The sequence below is a fragment of the Schistocerca gregaria genome, chromosome X (genome assembly GCF_023897955.1).
Source record: "Schistocerca gregaria isolate iqSchGreg1 chromosome X, iqSchGreg1.2, whole genome shotgun sequence".
In the NCBI taxonomy this organism is placed as follows: Eukaryota; Metazoa; Arthropoda; class Insecta; order Orthoptera; family Acrididae; genus Schistocerca; species Schistocerca gregaria.
The window spans coordinates 641,338,147-641,361,502 of NC_064931.1; the positions used below are offsets into that span (position 1 = coordinate 641,338,147).

The 23,356-nt window shown below is 43.2% G+C and overlaps 1 protein-coding gene across 2 annotated transcripts in view; it reads left to right on the top strand.

Annotated features, from left to right (window-relative positions):
- Window positions 1-21,967, top strand: part of LOC126297601 (myosuppressin) — a 39,470-nt gene extending 17,503 nt beyond the window's left edge. Inside the window, exons 2-3 of one of the 2 annotated variants that reach the window (XM_049988583.1) lie at window positions 17,480-17,685; window positions 21,714-21,967. In XM_049988583.1, the coding sequence (XP_049844540.1) occupies window positions 17,481-17,685; window positions 21,714-21,802 (294 nt within the window). In that variant the 5' untranslated portion in view covers window position 17,480 and the 3' untranslated portion in view covers window positions 21,803-21,967. Of the gene's footprint in view, window positions 1-17,479; window positions 17,686-19,877; window positions 20,063-21,713 lie in introns of those variants that run through there. The other variant, XM_049988582.1, reaches the window with a different exon arrangement.
- The last annotated feature ends 1,389 nt before the right edge of the window (window positions 21,968-23,356 follow it).

Below are 23,356 nucleotides of genomic sequence, written 5' to 3' on the forward strand. Positions count from 1 at the left end.
AGTCGAACATTTTCCGTATCCAGAAAGGCCCGTACAGGACCTTCAACATGCGGTCGTGTATTATCCTGCTGAAATGTAGGGTTTCGCAGGGATCGAATAAAGGGTAGAGCCACGGGTCGTAGCACATCTGAAATGTAACATCCACTGTTCAACGTGCCGTCAATGCGGACAAGAGGTGACCGAGACGTGTAACCAATGGCAGCCCATACAATCACGCCGATATGGCGATGACGAATACACGCTTCCAAAGTGCGTTCACCGCGATGTCGCCAAACACGGATGCGACCATCATGATGCTGTGAACAGAACCTGGATGCATCCGAAAAAATGACGTTTTGCCATTCGTCCACCCAGGTTCGTCGTTGAGTACACTATCGCAGTCGCTCCTGTCTGTGATGCAGTGTCAAGGGTAACCGCAGCCATGCTGTTGCAAACGTCGTCGAACTGTTCGTGCAGATGGTTGTTGTCTTGCAAACGTCCCCATTTGTTGACTCAGGGATCGAGACGTGGCTGCACGATCCGTCACAGCCATGCGGATAAGATGCCTGTCATCTCGACAGCTAGTGATACGAGGCCGTTGGGGTCTAGCACGGCGTTCCATATTACCCTCCTGAATCCACCGATTCCACATTCTGCTAACAGTCATTGGATCTCGACCAACGCGAGCAGCAATGTCGAGATACGACAAACCGCAATCGCGATAGGCCACAGTCCAACCTTTATCAAAGTCGGAAACGTGATGGTACGCATTTCTCCTCCTTACACGAGGCATGACAACGACGTTTCACCAGGCAACGCCGGTCAACTGCTGTTTGTGTATGAGAAATCGGTTGGAAACTTTTCTCATGTCAGCACGTTGTAGGTGTCGCCACCGGCGCCAACCTTATGTGAATGCTCTGAAAAGCTGATCATTTGCATATCAGAGAATCTTATTCCTGTCGGTTAAATTTCGCTTCTGTAGCACGTCATCTTCGTGGTGTAGCAATTTTAATGGCCGGTAGTGTATTTTCATCTGTTTCCAGACTTAAAGAATACTTTCGAGGAGTTCACTTGAATAGTGACGAAGCGCAGTAAGCAGAGGCATGGTTGTGGTTTCGTCAACAACGTCAAACATTCTACAGTGATAGTATCGACATAGTGGTCTCTCTTTGGAAGAAATGTGTTTGTTGCCAGGGTGGCTATGTTGACAAATAAATATGTAACCATGAACAATAATGATATAGAATATTAGTAATGTTTGTTTTATTTAAAAATCTTAAAGAGTTTTCACATAAAAAATTCGAAAGCATTAATTTTCAGCACTCTCTCGTAATTCATTTACTAAACAAGTGGCTCTCAAAACATTCGTTTGACTTGACCCATTTTGAGCACTGCTCGCCGATCTAGGAACCATATCAGACTAGACTGATAAAGGAGGTAGAGACCAAAGAAGAATGGAGCGTTTCGGCACGGGATCGCTTGGAAAGCGCGTGTCCCCTTCGGAGAACCAGTGGCAGACGTTACAAAAGAGGTGTTGTGCGCCACAGACGACTTTACTCTTAAAATTCTGAAGGCAGACGATCCAGGAAGAGGCAAGCAATATATTATATACTCCGACATACAACTTAGGAAATGACCATGATTGGATAATCAGAGAAATTAAAGCTCAATTGTTCTTTCGATCTATCATTCGTCAGTGCAACAGAAAAGAGGGATATATTAGTGGTACTTCAAGTACCTTCCGCCACACACCGTATGATGGCTTGTTGAATATAGTTGTAGATGTAGACGGAAACGTGACTCCCGTTTCGAACAATATCTTAAGCAGTACGCCTCATTGTTCAGTTCTAGTAAAACAAGGCACTGCAGGTTAGTAAAACATTAATATCAACTGTGACAGTTCACGGAATTTCCTCTCCGATTACCAAAATTGATAATAATTAGGAGCTTGCTGATTAAAGAATGGAAGATCTCAACGAGAAATATCTTCATAAACATATGCCAACAACTGTTGCCAACAACTGTTGCCAACAGTAACAAACTTCTGGCGTCCAAGTAAGACTTACCGAGAGAGATAGCGCAATGGTTAGCACACTGGACTCGCATTCGAGAAGATGACTGTTGCAATTCCCATCCGGCCATCCACTGTCGTTTCTTTATAAAGGTCGTGGCCGATTTCTTTCTCCACCCTTTCCTACCCGAAGCTTGGTGCTCCGTCTCTGAATGACCTCGTCGTCTTCCTTCCTTCCCTTCTAAGTTTCCCTGTGAAAGGTCTATGTCATATAATAACTTAACTGGCTCAAGTAACTGTGCAAACCGTTTATGACTGCAGATGCAGTTCTTCAGCGTGCATAGTTCGAATCCATCTCCTCAGTATGGGAAAAATTGCTGACGCCTTTCGTCAGATATTTCAGCAGCTCCAATTCCTCGTCCGTCAAATCTTTCGTGACAATCATTATCGATTCTCAGACACGTCTTCCGTCGAAACTGAGCTATTAAACGTATTGGTGTGCTGGTAGAAATACTGGACCGTTATTCGAAAGGAGCGTAGGCTAAATGTTCGCTGCCAATACAGATTTCGTTTCACCGCAGATTTCAGTGTATGACAATATAGTTCCCTGAAGAAGGTTTTGCTTAATTTCGTGCTCATTTTCGCCGCTTTGAGCGTGTCCTCCGGCTATAAGGACAATGACATCAACGGGAACACGTTGCGCTGTCGTCATGAATGCAACGTTAGCAATCTCAGCATGGCTTATGTTCACTGGTTAGCAGTGCCGTCACAGAACATCAGGCTCTCAACAGTATCAGCATCCGGCAAAAACAAGAGAGAAAGGTGGCTAACAGTGTCACCATTTATTTTTAAAAGTCTTAATTACGTCGTATTTATTTCATGAATTTTGCTGTACAGATACCAGAGAACAAAATAACAGCTAAGGAGAAGTCACTTAAATTTGTTAGGGCTAACGTGCCAACTGGATTACTACGCCTCATCTCAATGTACGGATTCAAATGCCACTCAGAAATTATCTACTTCCCACTCACATTACTATGAATTCTTCAATGCGGAACACGCAGGATCGAGAAATGTCACAACTTTTATTAACATATGACCAAAATTGCGTGTGTTATGTGTGTGTTTAGATTATGAGGGCGCTCAACTGCGAGGTTATCAGCGTCCTTATAAATAGTAAAAGGAACGAATGTGAATAACTGGGTTAAAATGTTGTCATACAGAAAAAAATGGTTCAAATGGCTCTGAGCACTATGGGACTTAACTTCTGAGGTCATCAGTCCCCTAGAACTAAGAACTAGCTAAACCTAACTAACCTAAGGACATCACACACATCCATACCCGAGGCAGGATTCGAACCTGCGACCGTAGCGGTCACGCGTTGTTGTCATAAAGAGATGTGAAAATTTACAAAATGACACTGACTGACTCACTCACTCACTGCCATCTCACTCGCATTGACTCGCACAGTCAACCCATCTCACACACCGCAACTCAAATTCTACTCCTAATAAGTAAAAAGACAGATAAAGCAGTTAAACATATATTAATGACCTCCACTTCGATGGAGCACAAAGTTTCAGGTAAGAAAACGAAAAGTATCGTCGAAAGATCGTAAAGGAAGTTTACTCTATCAAACCGTTACCGATTTATTTACTCATCCCCGTCTAACTGAGTTAGTGCTCCGTCTCTAATGGTCTCGATGTCGACGTGTTGTTAATCGATTTCTTATAATATTCTGCGAATCTCCTATAATTACATTTACGAATTTCCTGATTGTCTATACGACTAGCTAATATCTACATTTAGACCAAATTACGGTTCCTTGTGCATTCCCTCTGGAACGATTTTCACTATTCCAATTGTCTCTCATTCTGCACAGATTTGATATCCTCATATAACCTAGCGGAGTGTAATAATGTCGCCACACATTTTTTTCTTTATTGTCTGAGACACTGAAGCATTTCCAAACGTCTGCGGATACTGTTTTAGCTCTAAATTAGAAACGCCTCCCTAAATTCGGCGGGACTAACACATCTCACGCTCCTGTTTGAGAAGCGCTTTAGAACTGTTTAACGAGACCGCATGTATTGCAGATAACGAGCCCGGCGACAAGTTGAAGCTGCGACGGTACCATTCATGTGGACACTAAACGGCGAAGTTCGGACAGGATTAGGGGAGCTTAGAGCGCGCAGATCCCGCACTCAAACAAAAGTGATTGGCTGCGATAAGGAGCCAGCCTCTGCTCGCCCAAATTCACTTCGAACGGAAAAAATCCGAAGGTACACATCTGACCAAGCGGGGAATTTCAGATGACGCGTAAATTATGGGCGGCATATTCCCCTCCTTAGCAGAGTAACGAGATACGGACGTAATGTGAGCTATCGCAAATCCTTATCTCGGAGCGCAGTCTTCTGAATTTTCTTTTCAGCGTGTAATGTCCCGTCGGCAAAAAGTTGTTTCGAGCTCCAGCTCTCCAATATATACAGGAATTGGCTGTAGCATTACACGAAGAATCCTTTCAGGTTTGATCTTCTGCGATTTACGCAAGTAAGAAAATTATTGATCGGTATGGTCATGCGGGTTTCAATTTCAGTAGCAGGTTTCATTATTAGACATTGTGTACCCAACAGATTTTCTTCACAGTTATTCTGCCCCAAAATTTTAACGAGCAGTACTTTTGTGTGAGTGACGTTTGGAAAAATGTAATTTAAAAAAAAATGCTAAAACTTGATATCCGGCTTCCGTAAATACTTTCAGTCAGGCAACAGAGCTGAATTACTAGATGTAATAACACAAACAACATGAAACCATTTTTACCGCTAAGCGAATACGTAACAGCAGTTGGCACTGCTAGTATTAAGAAGTATACATACAAACCATATTCAGTCAGTTATGAAGCTGTTCTAAAAAGGGACCTGAGCTATTTTAAAACAGTATAGACGCCCATGAAAACTGAACGTCACTCAGGCCCATGTCGAAATATTCGCAGTTGACTATCTACTTGAAGCCATAGGTTGCTCTCTTTTGGTTATACGTTTGAAGGAAGAAGCTTCTCTGCAAAAAAATGAACTAGGGCGTTGATTTACACTACTGGCCACTAAAATTGCTACACCAATAAGAAATGCAGATGATAAACGGGTATGCAATTGGACAAATATATTACACTAGAACTGACATGTGATTACATTTTCACGCAATTTCGGTGCATAGATCCTGAGAAATCAGTACCCAGAACAACCACCTCTGGCCGTAATAACGGCCTTGATACGCCTGGCCATAGAGTCCAACAGAGCTTGGATGGCGTGCACAGGTACAGTTGCTCATGCAGCTTCAACACGATACCACAATTCATCAAGAGTAGTGACTGGCGTATTGTGACGAGCCAGTTGCTCGGTCACCATTGACCAGACGTTTTCAATTGCTGAGAGATCTGGAGAATATGCTGGCCAGGGCAGCAGTCGAACATTTTCTGAATCCAGAACGGCCCGTACAGGACCTTCAACATGCGGTCGTGTATTATCCTGCTGATATAAAGGGTTACCCAGGGATCGAATGAAGGGTGGAGCCACGGGTCGTAACACATCTGAAATGTAACATCCACTGTTCAAAGTGCCGTCAATGCGAACAAGAGGTGACCGAGGCGTGTAACAATGGCACCCCACACCATCACGCCAGTATGGCGATGATGAATACGCGCTTCCAATGTGCGTTCACCGCGATGTCACCTAACACGGATGCGACCATCATGATGCTGTAAACAGAACCTGGATGCATCCGAAAAAATGACGTTTTGCCATTCGTGCACCCAGATTCGTCGTTGAGTACACCATCGCAGGCGCTCCTGTCTGTGATGCAGCGTCAAGGGTAACCGCAGCCATGGTCTCCGAGCTGATAGTCCATGCTGCTGCAAACGTCGTCAAACTGTTCGTGCAGATGGTTGTTGTCTTGCAAACGTCCCTATCTGTTGAATCAGGGATCGAGACGTGGCTGCACGTTCCGTTACAGCCATGGGGATAAGATGCCTGTCATCTCGACTGCTAGTGATACGAGGCCGTTGGGATCCAGCACGGCGTTCCGTATTACCCTCCTGAACCCACCGATTCCATATTCTGCTAACAGTTATTGGCTCTCAACCAACGCGAGCAGCAATGTCGCGATACGATAAACCGCAATCGCGATAGGCTTCAATCCGACCTTTATCAAAGTCGGAAACATGATGGTACGCATTTCTCCTCCTTACACGAGGCATCACAACGACGTTTCACCAGGCAACGCCGGTCAACTGCTGTTTGTGTATGAGAAATCGCTTGGAAACTTTCCTCATGTCAGCACGTTGTAGGTGTCGCCACCGGCGCCAACTTTGAGTGAATGCTCTGAAAAGCTAATCATTTGCATATCACAGCATCTTCTTCCTGTCGGTTAAATTTCGCGTCTGTATCATGTCAGCTTCGTGATGTAACAATTGTAAACGTCAGTAGTGTATATACAGTTAAAAGCCAGATTGTTGTGGCGACCTTCTGAGAAACGGCGAAGCTAGTCGGCTGTTCCCGTGCTACTGTCGGGAGCATCTATGGAAAATAGTTGAAGAATTCCGAAACCACGAGTAGGCGACAACAAGTTGGACGTCCATACCTCATCACAGAACCTAGTGCTCGGAGGCTTGTCGCTCTCTAAACCAGGATAGGCGGCGATCTGACGACAGAGTACAGTGCTGGTGCAGTCACAACTGTGTTGGACCACACTGTGTTGCACATGGTGTTTCGCAGCGGAGGACCCCTCCGTGTTCTCATGCTGACCAAACAACATCGTCAATTATGATTAGAGTGGGCGCGGGATCGTCGAGATTGGACCGCGGATCAGTGGAATCGTGTCGTCTGGTAGGATGAATCCCGTTTATTGTCAAACCAGATCGATGGTCGTGTCCAGATACGCAGCCATCCAGACGATCGGCTGCTCGAAATATGCAGCTCGCCACGGACGCAGGCCGGTGGGAGCAGTATTACGTTTCTTCCTCAACAGCGATGGCGTCTTCCAGGACGACAACTGTCCGTGACAAGAGCCATAATCGTGCTGCAATGGATTGAGGAGCATGTAGGGAGCTCAAGTGGATGTCTTGGCCATCAAATTCGGCTTATCTGAATCCAATGAAACCCAGCTGGGACGCTATCAATGCCAACTCCACGCCCAAAAACCAACCGCCCGTAAATTACGAGAAGTGTGTGACCTGCGCATAGGCATCTGGTGCCACAGATCTCTAGAAACATCTCAAGTACTTGTCCAATCCATTACACACATAATTACTGCTGCACTGCGTTCCAGAAATGGACCAACGCGCTTTTAAGCAGGTGGTCATAATGTTTGCGTACCTCAGTGGATTTCTTATTGGTGCTTGATGCAGTAAGGAATTCGAAAGAAGTATCATTACTCATTCTACAGTGTTTGTTACACGACAATAACACATAACCATAGTTCATTTATATCTACTGGTAAAAAGCGGACGTAGTCTACCTACTCCCCGAAGAAATAGATAGCTTATATTTCGTGTCTCGTTTCATTCAGTTAAAATAGGACAGGTCTTCTATTGAGACCGATCGTCTCCATAGTTACGTTCTCTGTTGTAGAGAACCAAGCACTCAGAGCATTATGTAGGATGTCTTGAATATCTAGATGTCACAGAGGCGCGGAAATTGGAACTCCGCTAGAAAGCTCTTCTCCGTAAATATAGCATAATATAATGCGAGGTGCAATTTCGGAAGAGGACAGATTTAAGTGCCAGCAGGGTGTACGTCACCTGATATCCCAGCCACGAAAAGTGATGAAAGATAGGGCGCCGTTTTCTTCGGTAAGTGGCCTAGTAATTATTTGGAGTGTACTTGTAAATATATTTCCCCGGGGACCGCCGCCGGCGCGCGATTGCATTAGTGACCGGCAGCAGTGCGCGCCGGTAGACGTTAAGATGGGCAGCACGTACGCGCACATTTTATTTGCCACGCTTAAAATGTTCCCCTGCGATTTGCTACGACCATAAACCTGAGCTGACATCTGTGGTAGCATTCGGATACGACGGTGAGGCAGAATAAGCGTATTCGTTTAACATCGTTGATAAATACATTTTGTTTTCCATAAAATAGTGTTCGTCGTCCAGTTTAAGAATCACGGCGCACTCAAAGCGACGTCAGTTGCGTTCAGATGATATGATATATACATTTGAAAAGGATCAGGCACATAAAACTCTACAGCTCTAGAAGAGTTTTGCCACATGAATTTCTGTAATGTCTATGGACAAACACCGCCCCATAGTAGTACAGAAAAATATTTCCTAGACTACAACATAGCTCCCTTTGAATTAACCTCACTTGGAGAGGGAAGCGGTTAGTTTATGTAAGCAATATTACTTTACAGTTCCCGAACAGCTTGTGACTTAAACTTAAATCTGGGTGGCCGGACAGGACTTGAACCTTCGTCCTCGCATTTACGAGTCCAGTATGCTATAACCACTGCGACACCTCGCCCCATAACGATAAAATGACTAAATAATATTTTTTTATTTTTGAAAACGTTGTTGGAGAAAGTCAACCAGTCACAATGTAATATTTGAAATTAATTATAAAACAGTGTAGATCACAAGGAACATTTATTACAAGGTGATCGGTTTCGACCATCACATGATCATTTTCAGACCTTCAGACATATCGATGGACAATAGCTGTACGTGGAGCACAAACCGCTGAATGAGCAGTTGACTATCGTTATTCAGAGATTCTTGCTCCATGACAGCCATTGCCCATCAATATGGTTGAAGGTCTGAAGATGATCATGTGATAACCGTAACCGCTCATCTTTTACTAAGCGTGCCTTGTGTTCTAGATGTTTTATAATAAATTTTAAATACTAATTTGTTTAATAATGTAAATAGTTCATATTTTCTATAATACCCTTTCACATCCTATTTAAAACAATTTTACTATATGATTTTTGATATAGATATATGAATATGATGTTGTCTCTCAGACAGTCTTCCCTCTAATAGAACGGTGTTATGGGGAATGTCGTCAGCCTGAGAGAGGGCAGACCGTGAGAAATATAGCCATTAATTTTTGAAAAATAACTGTAAATTTTTCTTGTTACTAGTCCCTAAATATGCCTATCTATACGTATATTGTCAGTTGATGCAGTACCAGAAGGCGTAACAGCTTAAGATGATCTATAATCTTGTAGAGTCACCACAACGTGAAATCAAAGGCAGCATATTAAGCATTTGAACATTACCTAATTTATCGCACAGTGAAAGAGTTTCAAGCTACATAGGTTAGCCGTAAAATTGTTTATAAAAGCGTCAGGTCAAGTGAACAAATGCGTCTGAAAGTAGAAGTAGTGATTCAGAGAAGGAGTAAGCCTTTAATTTAGTTTAGCTCACATGCATTAGAGGAAATGTTCATGTCAATAATATCACCCCTTAAGCAACGGCTCTCCATATATAAGAGTGCCATAATGGTCGTAGGAACGGATTCTTATTTCAGTGGAGTACGACTGAAATCACAGACCGTCCATAGTGACGGAATATTCTATGGGTTACTTCTGAGCGAATGTTGGGATGGTTCAGCCATCTAGGCTACGGCCGATATCTGCCCCAACGATTTCTACCACTACGTTTCTAATGTCGACGATACAGCCGAAATGTAGTGGAATGTATCACTTCTGTTGAATGTTAATTACATTTTCTTACGGCTAAAAATATAAAACCAGCGTGACAAACCAGCATGACAACCTGGTACAAGAATACAGGAAACCACATTAGATTGACGGAACTGACGAGGAACTGGCAGAGTTCTTGACCATCGCAGCTACCACACCGTTGACAAAGGCCGTGATAGCCTCATGTGGCGTTGGCGTGTGTGTGACGATGTGACTGGCAGGTACAGAATTACTGCTGTCAGCGGCAGCACCCTTGCCCCTTGCGTAAGTGCGGTACTCTCAAGGGTGTCCGACAGCCGACGCTGAAACACCGACATGCGATTCTGTGCTCTTTGTACGCTAACTGCACTTCGCTAGGAACAGTGACTGCTGTCTTAGTGAATCTTAAGCGCTGACTACTCTGTTATCTCTTGCCGTGTCAGTACTCGGTCAATTTTGTTACTCTGCCCTGCAAAATAGAAACAGGCAATAGGCCCTACTCCAAATGGTTTCCCCGATAGAACGCATTTTCATTGTTATTTGCTTTCTGTATTATTCAATTTACGCTCAATACAACAGTCAGTAAAAATTACAACATGCGTTTCACGGAGTATCGTTTGAGAAATACGTATTTTTAACACATCGTCCTTTAAGCATTATCGTACACGTCACATTACAGCTGTTATACAGCTCACCGTCATCTTCAATGCTCATAGGTGAACATACCACGTTGTTTGTGTGAGTACCTCTGCTCGTTCCCTAAAGAGTGAAACAGCGTCCATGATGAGACCAAGCAGTTCATCTCGCGTTTTCGCCTTCTGTTTGTACACCTAGGACTTCATCGAACCCCACAAACAAAAATTTAATGGAGCAAGGTCTGGCGATCTTGGCGGTCAATTAATTGTACTACCTCGACTAATCCAGCGATTAAGGTAAGACACATAGGTGCGCACCAATAACCCAAAAATGTGTTCTATGTCGGAAACATTTTTGGAATAGGGCATATGCTCATATGAAACTTTTTGATTCAGACGAGCGTTTCTGAACATTGACCATTCCTCCTGGGATACCCTGCATATCATACAGACCGAAACCGCCGGTTTTGTAGGTTGTTCTTACCCTATGCGTCAAACCATGCGATTTCACTGCAGGACTCCTTGCCTTCTGTAGAAAACAAGCTATACTATTTTTCGAATCTTACGGCAACCTGTTTTGAGATTCGATCATCCTGAAAAACTTTCTTTACAGATTCAGTGGTGGAAAAGCATATTTTTCTGTTAACACATCGTACCGCGATTGGAAGTTCTCAAAAATTTGCAAGTACATGTTTCAGAAACAAAGCGTCTCTTTGGTTGCGATATGAACTGTTGTACAAGTAATACAACAGATAGGTTAAATAAGGAACCTCCACGTGCCTGCCTGAGGATATTTTACGCCAGCATTAAACTGAGAGTTCTGCTTTTGATGCAGGGTCGCACGTGTTGCGCAACATTTGCGGGAAGCTGTATATGTTGATATAGCAAAGTAGCAGCAAACAGTTCCGAAACTGTTAAGGCCGCGGCCAACCCTTCTCTTCTAATTTCAATCAGCTGGGCTTCTGGCAGCTACTTTAGAACGCAATTATAGCCTGCTAATGAAGTCTGACATTCTTGAGACAGGCGTAAAGTTAACAGGTTCAGACTTAACCCCATTTCCGAAATCGTTCGCACGTTGTCACAAAGGCGCCATGAAGCATTTTGCGACACTCCGCCGTCAAACGTAGGGCAATATTACGTCATGTAATACAGTACTGTGTTCGAGATCTGTGGCTTCTCCATTTCTGTGGGCGGTGCCGGCTGTGTATGGTGGAAAACACTTCGCGGAGAACATTAGCTGATACCTTCGTAATTAGTCTGAACGAAACTTGTTAGCCATTAACGTCCTTTTCATACGTCCTTGAGATATTTCTGAAAGACTCTGCAGAGCTCCTCTCTTGCAGAGTCTTCCATTTGAGTTTGCTAAACATCTCCGCAACGCTATCATTCTTGCCAAATAACCATGTGACGAAATGCGCCGCTCTTCTTTGGATCTTCTCTATCTCCTCCGTCAACCCGATCTGGTAGGGATCCCACACTGACGAGAAATACTCAACTATAGGTCGAACGAGTGTTTTGTAAGCCACCTCCTTTGTTGATGGACTCCATTTTCCAAGGACTCTCCCAATGAATCTCAACCTGGCACACCCGCCTTACCAACAATAAATTTTATATGATCATTCCACTTCAAATCTTTCCGAACGCATACTCCCATACATTTTACAGAAGTAACTGCTACCAGTGTTTGTTCCGCTATCATATAATCATACAATAAAGGATCCTTCTTTCTATGTATTCGCAATACATTACATTTGTCTATGTTAAGGGTCAGTTGCCACTCCCTGTGCCAAGTGCCTATCCGCTGCAGATCTTCCTGCATTTCGCTGCAATTTTCTAATGCTGCAACTTCTCTGTAAACTACAGCATCATCCGCGAAAAGCCTCATGGAACTTCCGACACCACCTTCTAGGCAAGGGATTAGTGTGGCATTCGTGTTTTACAACGTGCCTACGGTAAATGCGGAAGCGTGTGTTATGGCGACGTTATTATCAAATGTGTCCAAAAAGGACAAACGTGTTGTTATTTTTTTCTTAGTTGCCGATATCCGGTAGACATCTATCAGAGAATGAATAATGTGTATGGGGCAGCGTGTCTCTCAAAACCCACAGTTGTGGAATGGTACAAGGGGTGCTGGTGCTTCATGCTTCACGCACGTCCCAAATATCACAAATGTTGTAACGCAGAAGTTACGCCAACTCAAGTGGCAGACACGCGATCACCCGCTTATATTGTCCTCTTCTCTCTCCATGCGATTATCACGCCTTCGGCTCTTTATCGAAGGCCTTGAAGGGTCGACGATTCCTGTCGGATGAGGATATGCAGGAGGCAGTTATGAACTTCTTCACGCAGAAGGATAAGGTGTTTTACCAAACGGATATCTTCAACCTGGTGCATCTGTGGCATGGTCGCCTCAATGCTCACAGTGATTTTGCTTGATTGGCATACTGATTGTGGACTGTAGGACCTTCGACCGGAATCTTTTTGAACGGCCCTTTTACTTAAACCAAGCACCTGCTTCTACAGTTTCATTTGAGCTTTAGTAGCAATCATATAAAGAGAGACAGGAGAGATCGAAATCGTCTTTAGAAATCTGAAGAAAGTAACGTTGATTCTTGGGCTCTTTCATTATGATCGAAGTGAAACTATCTTGAAACCTGGGCACATAATCGAGAATGGATCCCCGTATAGAAAGTTAAACACAGTAGTGAGGTATAAGCACTCTCGAATAAATTATGATGACCAGGAACTGAGTGATATTATCAATATTTTAACACACAACTCTTGTCTCAAATAAACCGTATTCTGATAAAGTTGAGAAATTACAAACAAACATGTCGGCAACAGAATTCATAAACTTGAAGCATTATGATCAGTATGACTGATCCCAAGATGGGAAAATTCCAGTTGAGTGTGGTGTTCAACAAGCCGATTAGGAAACTGACTCATATTTAATTTGTGGTGACACATGGTCACCCTGCACCGGACATGGGAAAATTGAGGCGATTTTTAGTACGGTAAGTAATTACAGATGCATCGCGTACAGACAAAGCGTGGCTAAATAGAAGCAGCCTGGGACCTATGTTTTATTTAGCAGCAAGCGGTTGTGCTCGGAGCGTCGCCTTTTGCAGGCGCCTAGACCTCATTTCAGATAAGCAGCTGAAGAGGATACGCACCGCGCAGCTGCGGCCTTGCTATCCCATGTTGCGCAGCCCACCAACTCGTCACACCGCAACTTCGCCCTTTTCATCAGTGAGTAGGGAATCGTGGAATCATGGGCCATTCTTTATTGACATAACACTCAGTCATGTGCAAAAAAAAATCTTTCTTAACACCCGCAATTCACACTTTTTATCTTACTGAACGATTATACATTGTTCGTCAAGAGTAAAACTATACAGATACCTCCGCAAACAACTTAAATTTACTGAAGCTTCTTCACATAATATTCACCAACAGAAGCGCCGATAGCTGTGTAATATATCTTTGTAAGGAAAGAGAACTGATAATAAATATGACGTATTTTCTTTGTCTAACACACAATGAAGATAGAATGATACCGACCTTTCCAGGAATACGTGAATAACCAATTACTGTAACGGATTTCTCAAGGTGCCTTGAGCAACCTTGGACTCATGTCTGATCCATTGCTAGAACACTCTTACAACGCGACCCGATGAGCAATCAACGAGTAATAAAGTTGCCGTACCTCAATCTAAAATCAGGATAAAAATCGAACAAAGTGTACGAGTGATTTTTTCCGGCTTGTTTATATAACTGAACATCGCTGCTGCTTTAGAAGGATGTTTTCAGTTTTTAGAAGAAAATGATTGTAACTATTGGTACACGCGATCACATTTTCCCTGACTTCAGAAGAATCGGAGGACAGTTCCTAGTACTCCAGACCAGATCTCCCCACTTTCCATAAGAAATAGAGTACTCAAGACCGCCTTCCGCTCTCTCCAGAAGAAAGAGAGTTGCAGTTTTTGGCGTTTAAGACCACATATCCTCACTATATAATTAAAAGGCACATAACAAATAGTCACAACACGTTCCAATTGCAAAAATTAAAATTGTACAAAAAGTCTATTTTACATAGTTTTCATAAGCCTATAACTAAGTTAATAAGAAGTTACGGATTAGGCACCACTTGCATGTAACTGTAGAGCTTAACTACTGTTTTCAAAGAAAAAGACATCTAAAATGAGAAAAACGGGCACCCAGACGCTTTAATTTGCTTAGCTTTTGCATACTTGGATTAAGTTATGGCATCATACACTGAGGTCATCCGTCTACTACAATAATAAGCACAGGACAGAGAGAGCGCATTATTGTCTTTATAACTTAATCGCATCGTTTTCCTTTAATCTGAGTACAGTTAGGGAGCTGTAGCGCCAAATTTTTTTTACAAAGGCTCTCCGATAGGTACAATTATATATGCTAGAACTACTGTTTTCCTCGGTAGACTGTGAAACAACTTATTACAACAACAAAAAAAGATAAGGCAGATGGGTGTGCCGCTCAAATTCTCGAATTCTGTATCGATTGTTTAGTCTCCTTACTACGTCACTAATCATAATAATGCAGCAGTTAAAGCACTAGACTCATTGCTCGTATTCCTGTCCGGTCATTCTGATAGAGGTTAGCCTTCTTTCTGTAAATTACTTCAAGCGAATGCAATAAGTCACAGTCGGTTTCCTTCCTTATCCTTGGATAACTGCTACATCTGTGTTGGCCAGCCGTAGCCGCGCGGTTAGAGGCGCCATGTCACGGATTGCGCGGCCCCTCTCGCCGGAGGTCGAGTCTTCCCTCGGGCATAGGTGTGTGTGTCCTTCTCAGCATAAGTTAGTTTAAGTAGTGTGTAAGTTAGGGACCGATAACCACAGCAGTCTGATCCCTTAAGAATTCACAAACATTTGAACACTTCTGTTAATCACGCCTTCGACATGTCGTCTACCTTATACGTTAATTTCTCCCTTATTATATAGCTCTGCCGAATGATTTCATCCCTTTCATGTGCCACTACAATTATTCGTATGTAGCCGCTTTGGTTGGCACAGTTTTCGTTTTCTTGGCCTCTTCACTCTCAATAACTTTCACCCTTTCAAATATGTCAATTATCGTTTGTCGTTTACGTTACCACTGCGTTAGCGACAAGGTCGAAAGTGATAACTACTGGATGTTCAAATAGTAAGCCATCCTTTTGGAGTTACTGAACTTGCTGAGAGTGATTCTGTCAAGCAGTTCAAGCAACTGATACGTCGCTGTATGTTCTTAAAAACCAGCAGTAATGTTTGCTGAGAAATTGCAGCACAAAATCGTTCGTTTCCTTTTTGTAATTCGTGAGTAGTGTGGAGGTGAATTTTGTCTGCAGCCATTCTTAAGGTACTACTACAAGAAAAAGTTTAGCGGAGATTCACAAATCCATCAAGATGGAATCTTGTCTCATCAGGCCAAAAGCAACTATTGAATTCTTTAGCATCTGTCATTACAGATGACATGAAGCACGGACGGAACACGACATTTTTAATTTGATAGGAGGATGTAAATGTTGAGGTAGAAGTCGTGGGAGTATAAGCTGCGGGTGGTCCGTCTTATAGTGATTGCCTAGGTCTTGAAGAGATGAACATGAGCAGCCACTAGTTGCGCCAGGAGGCAAACTGATTGAGATGGAGGGTCCTTTGGTATCGCCAGACGCAAATTTGAACCCCGGTCGTACCGAATGGGAGTTGAGTGTGACAGACGCTGTACCACCTCAGTCGATAAAGTACGGGTGGTGAACAAAAATACAGAAACATTAAAAACACAACACATTACCATGCCTAATACAGTATAGGAAAACCGTTGGCATTCAAAACAGCTTCCAGTCACGGAATAAATAAATACAGATACTCTATGCTTTTCAAGGGAATCGTATACCGTTCTTCCTGCAAAATAGTGGCACGTTCGGGTAACGATGATGCTGGTGGATACCAATCACACCCCTTTCTCTCCAAAGTAGACCACCAGGGCCCAGTAACGTTGAGATCTGGTGACCGTGGAGTACAGATGAGATGCGACAATTCATTCTCGTGCTCACAAAACATGTTCCTGGCAATTAGAGCTGTGTGAACTGAATCTTGTGATCTTGGAATACAGCATCACCATTGAGGAACGCCGGCCGGTGTGGACGAGCGGTTCTAGGCGCTAAAGTCTGGAACCGCGTGACCGCTACGGTCGCAGGTTCGAATCCTGCCTCGGGCATGGATGTGTGTGATGTCCTTAGGTTAGTTAGGTTTAAGTAGTTCTAAGTTCTATGGGACTGATGACTTGAGAAGTTAAATCCCATAGTGCTCAGAGCCATTTGAACCATTGAGGAACAGACATTATAGTTTAAGATAGATCTCATTATCCAAAATGGCTTGCAGAGTAACAACAGAGCCCGTGGAATACCATGATATGGTTGCCCAAATCATAACAGAATCTCCAGCAGGTTTCACTCTTGGATCGTAAACTCGGTCACAAGTTGTAAACTGTTTGCAGCAGAACTCATTCGACCAAATGACTTTCTTCCATTGCTCCACAGTCCGTGTTCTGTGGCTTTGGCTCCACGTTTTCCTGTTACGGGCATGTCAACATTGGTGACTGGTTTTCTAATTCTTGATCGCCCTGTAATTCCCTGTTTCTGAAGCTCTCTTCGTGTTGTTTTGATGCTGATAGGGTTCGCGAATGCGATATTCATTTCTGCAGTGACTTTTGCAGCTGTTATCCTCTTATTTTTTGTCACAATGTACTTCAATTACCGCCCCTCACGTTCACTGTAACACACGCTTTTTTCCGCTTTGTGACATAGCACATGATGTTTTTCGCTTTCCCTGTATCCTGTATAAATCATCGATACGGTGCTTCTTGAAACACCAAACTCTTCGGCTACCTCGATTACGGAAGCACACGTAATGCACTGACAACTACGCAGAACACTGTTCTAGCCACGACTGACACTTGCAACCTGTTGTCGGCATTGCACGGGTGCTATTTGTGGTCAAATAGGACAGCGCCACCTTCAGGCTCGACTAATTACTGCATTTACGTCGAAGCATACATTTCTCGCGGTGTTGCCATATTTTTGTCCAATCCCTGCACGTCTGTGCAGCGCAGGTGGCAGACTGGCTGAGGTTTTGAGTGTCCCCGTGTGTTGCAGGATGCGCAGCTGTATGGTGATTGTGGTAGCCCTGGCGGTGAGCGCGCAGCTGGCGTGGTGGGGCGCGCAGGCGAACGCCGTGCCCGTGACGCGGCCCATCGTCTGCGCCACCGACGACGTCTCCCCGCAGATCCGCAAGGTGTGCCAGGCGTATGAAGCCTTCTCCGAGCTCGCCACTTCCGCCAAGGACTACCTCGACCATTTTGGTAACTACGCTACACATTTTCACTTCCTTTATTTTCTTTTATACGCACACCATTTGATTTTATTAGCCTCTCAATATCTGAAAGAAAAAAGAAAAAAATATGTCGCTTTAGAAATACCCGAAACAATCAGGAAATGGCAGCACATTTCAGAAGTGATAGAAGCGTCGTGTCGAATATGTATCTACTGGTACTGGAGCTTAAAAATTGTTAACCTTCCATTTGTTTATTAGTGTCGCATTGATGTGATGCGAATTCGTGACACTCGGCGTTTAGGGGTTAAGTGAGTTTATGGTTTCTTTGGTACCGAAGATTCATCTGGTCTCAGTTGAAAATTCATTAATCATGCATAGAGTAGCTAAAGGTAACCCGCCAAGGTTGCCGAGAGCGCTAACGCGCTGCTTCCTGGACTCGGGTAGGCGCGCCGGCCCCAGTTCGAATCCGCCCGGCGGATTAACGACGAGGGACGGTGTGCCGGGCAGCCTGGATGTGGTTTTTAGGCGGTTTTCCACATCCCTTTAGGTGAATACCGGGCTGGTCCCCACGCTCCCCCTCAGTTCACGCGTCGCAGACATTTGAAACACATTCGCACTATTTTAGGATTTATACTAGATGCAGACAGCTGGGGTACAGTGATTCCTTCTCTGGGGTGTACAGGGTGGCGGCAGGAAGGGCATCCGGCTACCCATAAAACTAACCTTGCCAAATCCGTTGTAACCACGCCGACCCTGCGATCGCTGTGGGACTAAGGGGTAAGCGAAAGAAAATAAAAAAAGAGAAGTTAAATGTGATCTCTTGACTAAATAGATTACGGAAAAAGGTTTAGTATTGACAGTAAATGCCGTCATGTTGGAATTGTTTGATATTGACCGTAGCAATACCAAGGCATTTTCTATAACGCACATTACCAAAGCGAGGGGGGTCTTGATTGTTGTTGAATTATAGTAATATCGCTATTTTTAAAGGGGTACTGATTTGTAAGTAGGGTTCGGAATCTGAAAATACCTTTAGCAGTACCGACGCTCTTTCAATAACGTGTACTACCGACTTTACGGTCACCACAAAAAATTTAGAAATTGCAAATTTGGTTCATTCTTGTTGACTTTTACTCTCAACATAGTTTTTAAAGAGATATTGATGTGTAAGCAAGGCCCTAAACCTGGAAATATTGAATGCGACGTTTCCTGGGGTGTCATCTACTACTGAGAACTACGTTTTAGGGTTAAGTTTAACTGCACAATTTAAAATTTATATGGAATCAAGTAGAAGAATTCATTAAAAACAAAAGGTGGGCATAAAGTACTCCTCTCCCCCTCTCACAAATTTGGCAATTTGGTCTTCTGGGACCAACTGCTGAAGACATCGGTCCCTAAGCTTACACACTATTGAATCTAACTTAAACTAACTTACGGTAAGGAGAACACACACACCCATGCCCGAGGGAAGACGCGAACCTCCGACGGGAGGCCCCTTGCACAAAGTACCCCATGCCCTCCCCCCTTACCATGGTACTACGATGATGATAATGATGACGATGATGTTTGGTTTGTGGGGTTATCAGTGCCTGGTTGGTATTGTAAGAGTTATAAATGTGCACTTACACCATTTTTCGTTATACACTTTTAACTTTCGTTTACGTTGGTTCGTGTCTGCAGAAAAATAAAGGGGAATTTGTCCTGGGTCCACCGTGATGCTATATGATACACTATTATTCGTTTTTACATACACCAGTGTTTTCCTCGATCACTTTAATGATCACTCCAGATGTTCACACCAACTGTTTTTCTTTTTTTTTTTTCTACGCGCCTTTTAGGTTTTATTAACCCAAGTGGCGAGTGAGTTTCTACGTACAAAAGATACTTGCGGTCTTGGTTACCAATTCGTTTATTATTCATAAGCTGTACTTCCGTCAGCGAGTTTTTCTTTTCTTTGCTTGCATATTAGCTGCACGTTAGAACAGAACCGCATGCGACTGAACTCAAGAGGCGAGGTGACGCTCGCAGAAAACTCTCGCCTTCGAGGTATATCACACGTCCTCGTGTGGACCTCCTCCTCCCTGCATTTTGCACTCCTTGGGAAAGCCGTAGCTTTTGCACTTTTTCAGTTTATCTCAATGATTATAAGGCTTTGAAATATTGCATGGCACGTAAGAACCGATGAGATATTGGTAGCAGTGGCGTGTCCTGTGCTTGCAGCTGCGGAGGCGCACCGACAATCGGTCCGCCCGCTGCCAGCCGGCATCAAGCGAGAAGACGTCGGCCACGTCTTCCTGAGATTCGGCAAGCGGCGATAACCTCCCAGCCCGTTAGACCTATGTATAACGTCTCTGTAAACGATGCTTTGAAATTATGCTAAAATAAATACCATTTATATAACTAAACTGTTGCTCTTAATAAAATTAAACACACTTCACATAATATATAACGAAAGAAGGAAACGTTCTGAAATTCAGATTAACCACTTAAGAAACAAAATTTGAAGTTGTGCCCATCTGTTCCAAACATCTAGGAGGTCAATAACGACATATGTAATGCCATGGAAATTCGTATTACTGCGGAGGAAACATTTTCTTGTTATCACATGTTACAAAACACACTGATTCTTCCTAAGATTACCTGTGTAGAAACACTGAAAATCACTGAAGCTACATTCCCAAGCATACAACACAATAAAAACTGTTGGAAAAAAAAGAACTCTGTAACAGGTCACTAAAATAAATTCGTCTCTGTCTGCCTGCCTGTCTATTTGTCCAGCGACCTACCTGTCGGCATCTACGTACACACACAACACATATATATAGGAGATGTAACTAATGCTGCCCCGTTCTGGATATCCTTCAGTGTAAATGTATTTAGTTCTTACGGAGCTTTTCAGTGCAAACAGCCTGGAACTGTGGTGCAGATAAGACAGAAATTCAATCATACTAATGGTGAATAAGAGCCAGTTTTGCATCTGTAGTAAATAACTAAATAAGAAATGTGTTGTTAACTGTCATACAGCACTCAGGAACGTATTTATAGGACAGTCGCTGTGTGGCTTTACTATTCACTGGGCTGATTTCTTTCTGTGTTGATGAGAATCGGGAGCATACGAGGGCACGCTGAAAAGTAATGCTTCCCAATTTTTTATGACGAAACTCTCAAAGTTTGTTATAAAACAAACGTTGTTAACATTCCACATCTTTATTCTTCATGTCCTCATATTTGTAGCCCTCTGCCGCTAGAGGACTGCGAAATGTAGAGTGTAACGTGGCGGTGTAAAACGTAACTACATCGGTTCGTGGGAAACAGCTTGCTGCAATCGAGTTTCTAGTTCGAAGAATTCCTGCACACATGGAATACACACACCACACACCAGCTCTGTGAAATGTGCAACAAGCCGACTCCTTGGGTTCACTGTCATCTGTCATCCCCTCTACAGTCCAAACATGGATCCAACCGATTTTCATCTGTTTTCAAACCACCTTCGAGCACTTCACTTGACTATGATGAAGCGGTGCAATCAGAGAATTTGGCTCCGTCAAATAAGTCAACCATTCTACAGTAACGGTATCAACAAACTGGTCTCTCGTTGGGACAAATGCATTCATCGTCATGGTGGTCGTGTTGAGAAATAATATGTAGACATGAAGAATAAAGATTTATAATGCTACTAATGATTGTTTTATTTAGGGAGCTTTAAGAATTTTCACATAAGAGTTTCGGAGGCATTCATTTTCAGCAAGCCCTTGTAGATTTAGTATTAGTCACAGGCTTCATTCTGGGAACAGGATAAAATAGCACTGTCAAACTGTTCAACCCTAAACAAGTTATTAGCTAGTCTATCGGCTTAAACATTAAGATGATGGGGTGATTTCATACGCAAGCAGTTGAGCTTCCAGACTGCACTAATATATTTTTTTTTTAATTTTTATTATTGTCAGTATAGTTGACATCATGCACTGTACAGTTGATCAGACATGGCCTGCGTCTCTGTAAGAGGTTTCTGAAAGCAGTACAGCCAGGAGCGTGACGTTGGTTGTGTGTTCGCAGCAGCAGTGCGGGATCCCGAGCTGTTCGTGGAGGACAAGCGACCCGATGTGGACCACGTCTTCCTCAGGTTCGGCCGCCGACGCCGATAAACCAGCCGCAACCACTTATTTTTCCTTTTCACTAATTTTAATTTCTCCCTAAGGAATCAAGCCCCAAACTGTGTATGCATAAGGAAAGGACATATTATGGCGTGACAAACTGTACTCAGTGGTGTATAGTCTAAAGAAGCAAAATAAAATGTGTGATCTAAATCATGCAACTTGTACTGTTCGTCTTTTCATTGTAACAACACCTACTCCTTTCTGTACAAAAGTAGTGCTTCAATAAATGAATTCATTGAAAGTATGGTTAATCTTACAGTCTCTTCACATACATCAATGTACTACTTTGTGTCTAATATCGATATCGGACTCTTAACTGGCAGTCCATAAAAAACACTTGTAGATGTTCTGCTAAAGTATTCGAAATTTAAGCTCAATCTGTAACATATCTTTTACTATTGATTGCTGTTTAGAGTACATATCACACATTTATTAGCAGTAGAAAGGCATCTAAAATAAGTAGACATTGTTGGTAAGCTACGCTGACGGGAAAAAAAATCCCAGCACAAAGATATAATTAATACAGAGTAATGAAATTTCCTGAATACATTCATCTAAGTAACATATTTAAGTGATTAACGTTGTAGTTTGCAGATTAACGTAAGCGCGAGGAAGGCCATTGCAAATGTGAAATTCTGGTACATTAATAATCGGTAAAACCACTAGAATGTTGAATTAAGCATTCAAACGTCCATTCACTGTGTCGTACAGGTTCCGGACGTCAGTTTTTGGGATAGACTTCCATGCCTGTTGCACTTGGTCGGTCAATAGAAAGACTGTTAATGCTGGATGTGGATGACGCTGAAGTTGTCAGCCAATGGTACTCGATTGGAGACAGATCTGGTGATCGAGCAGTCCAAGGCAACAAGTCGACACTCTGTAGAGAATTATGGGTTACAACAACGGTACGTGGGTGAGCGTTATCCTCTTGGAAAACATCCCCTGGAATGCTGTTCGTGAATGGCAGGACAATACTGTGGTGCCAACTCCCGCACGGATTGTTACTACAGACGCAGTACAATGTGCCACAGAGATTCGCCGAACACGACCGTCTTCCACCTCGGAAGTACCACGTGGACGACCAGAGCCCGGTCGTATTGCCACCATACCTTTCCGTGCCCACCGCTACATTTCTGCCAAGTCTTTCTGCAGTATCGCGGAAGGAACATTCAACTTCTCGTAGCCCTACTACACGAATTCGTCTTCTTCGTCGGGTTAAAGACATAATTGACTAACATCAATAAAATACATGCAATCTCAAAGTTAATTAACGCTCACGACCATTACAGCACGTATTTAAGGCAAACCCGATTCGCATTCTCATGGTGGTCCTATTTACTCCACTCTTATGCAACCGGCGCGAAATGTGAATAATGTCATATTTCCTACCAACCTTGCTTTATCTACCAAACTCCTTCTTGATGTTGTGATTTTCTTTTCCGTCAACGCATATAACGGTTCATGATGGGAAGGACCCTCCATGGTATTGGTCACCGTAAAGAAACTTCTAGAGAAAGAGCGATTTCCGTATAACAGATGTAA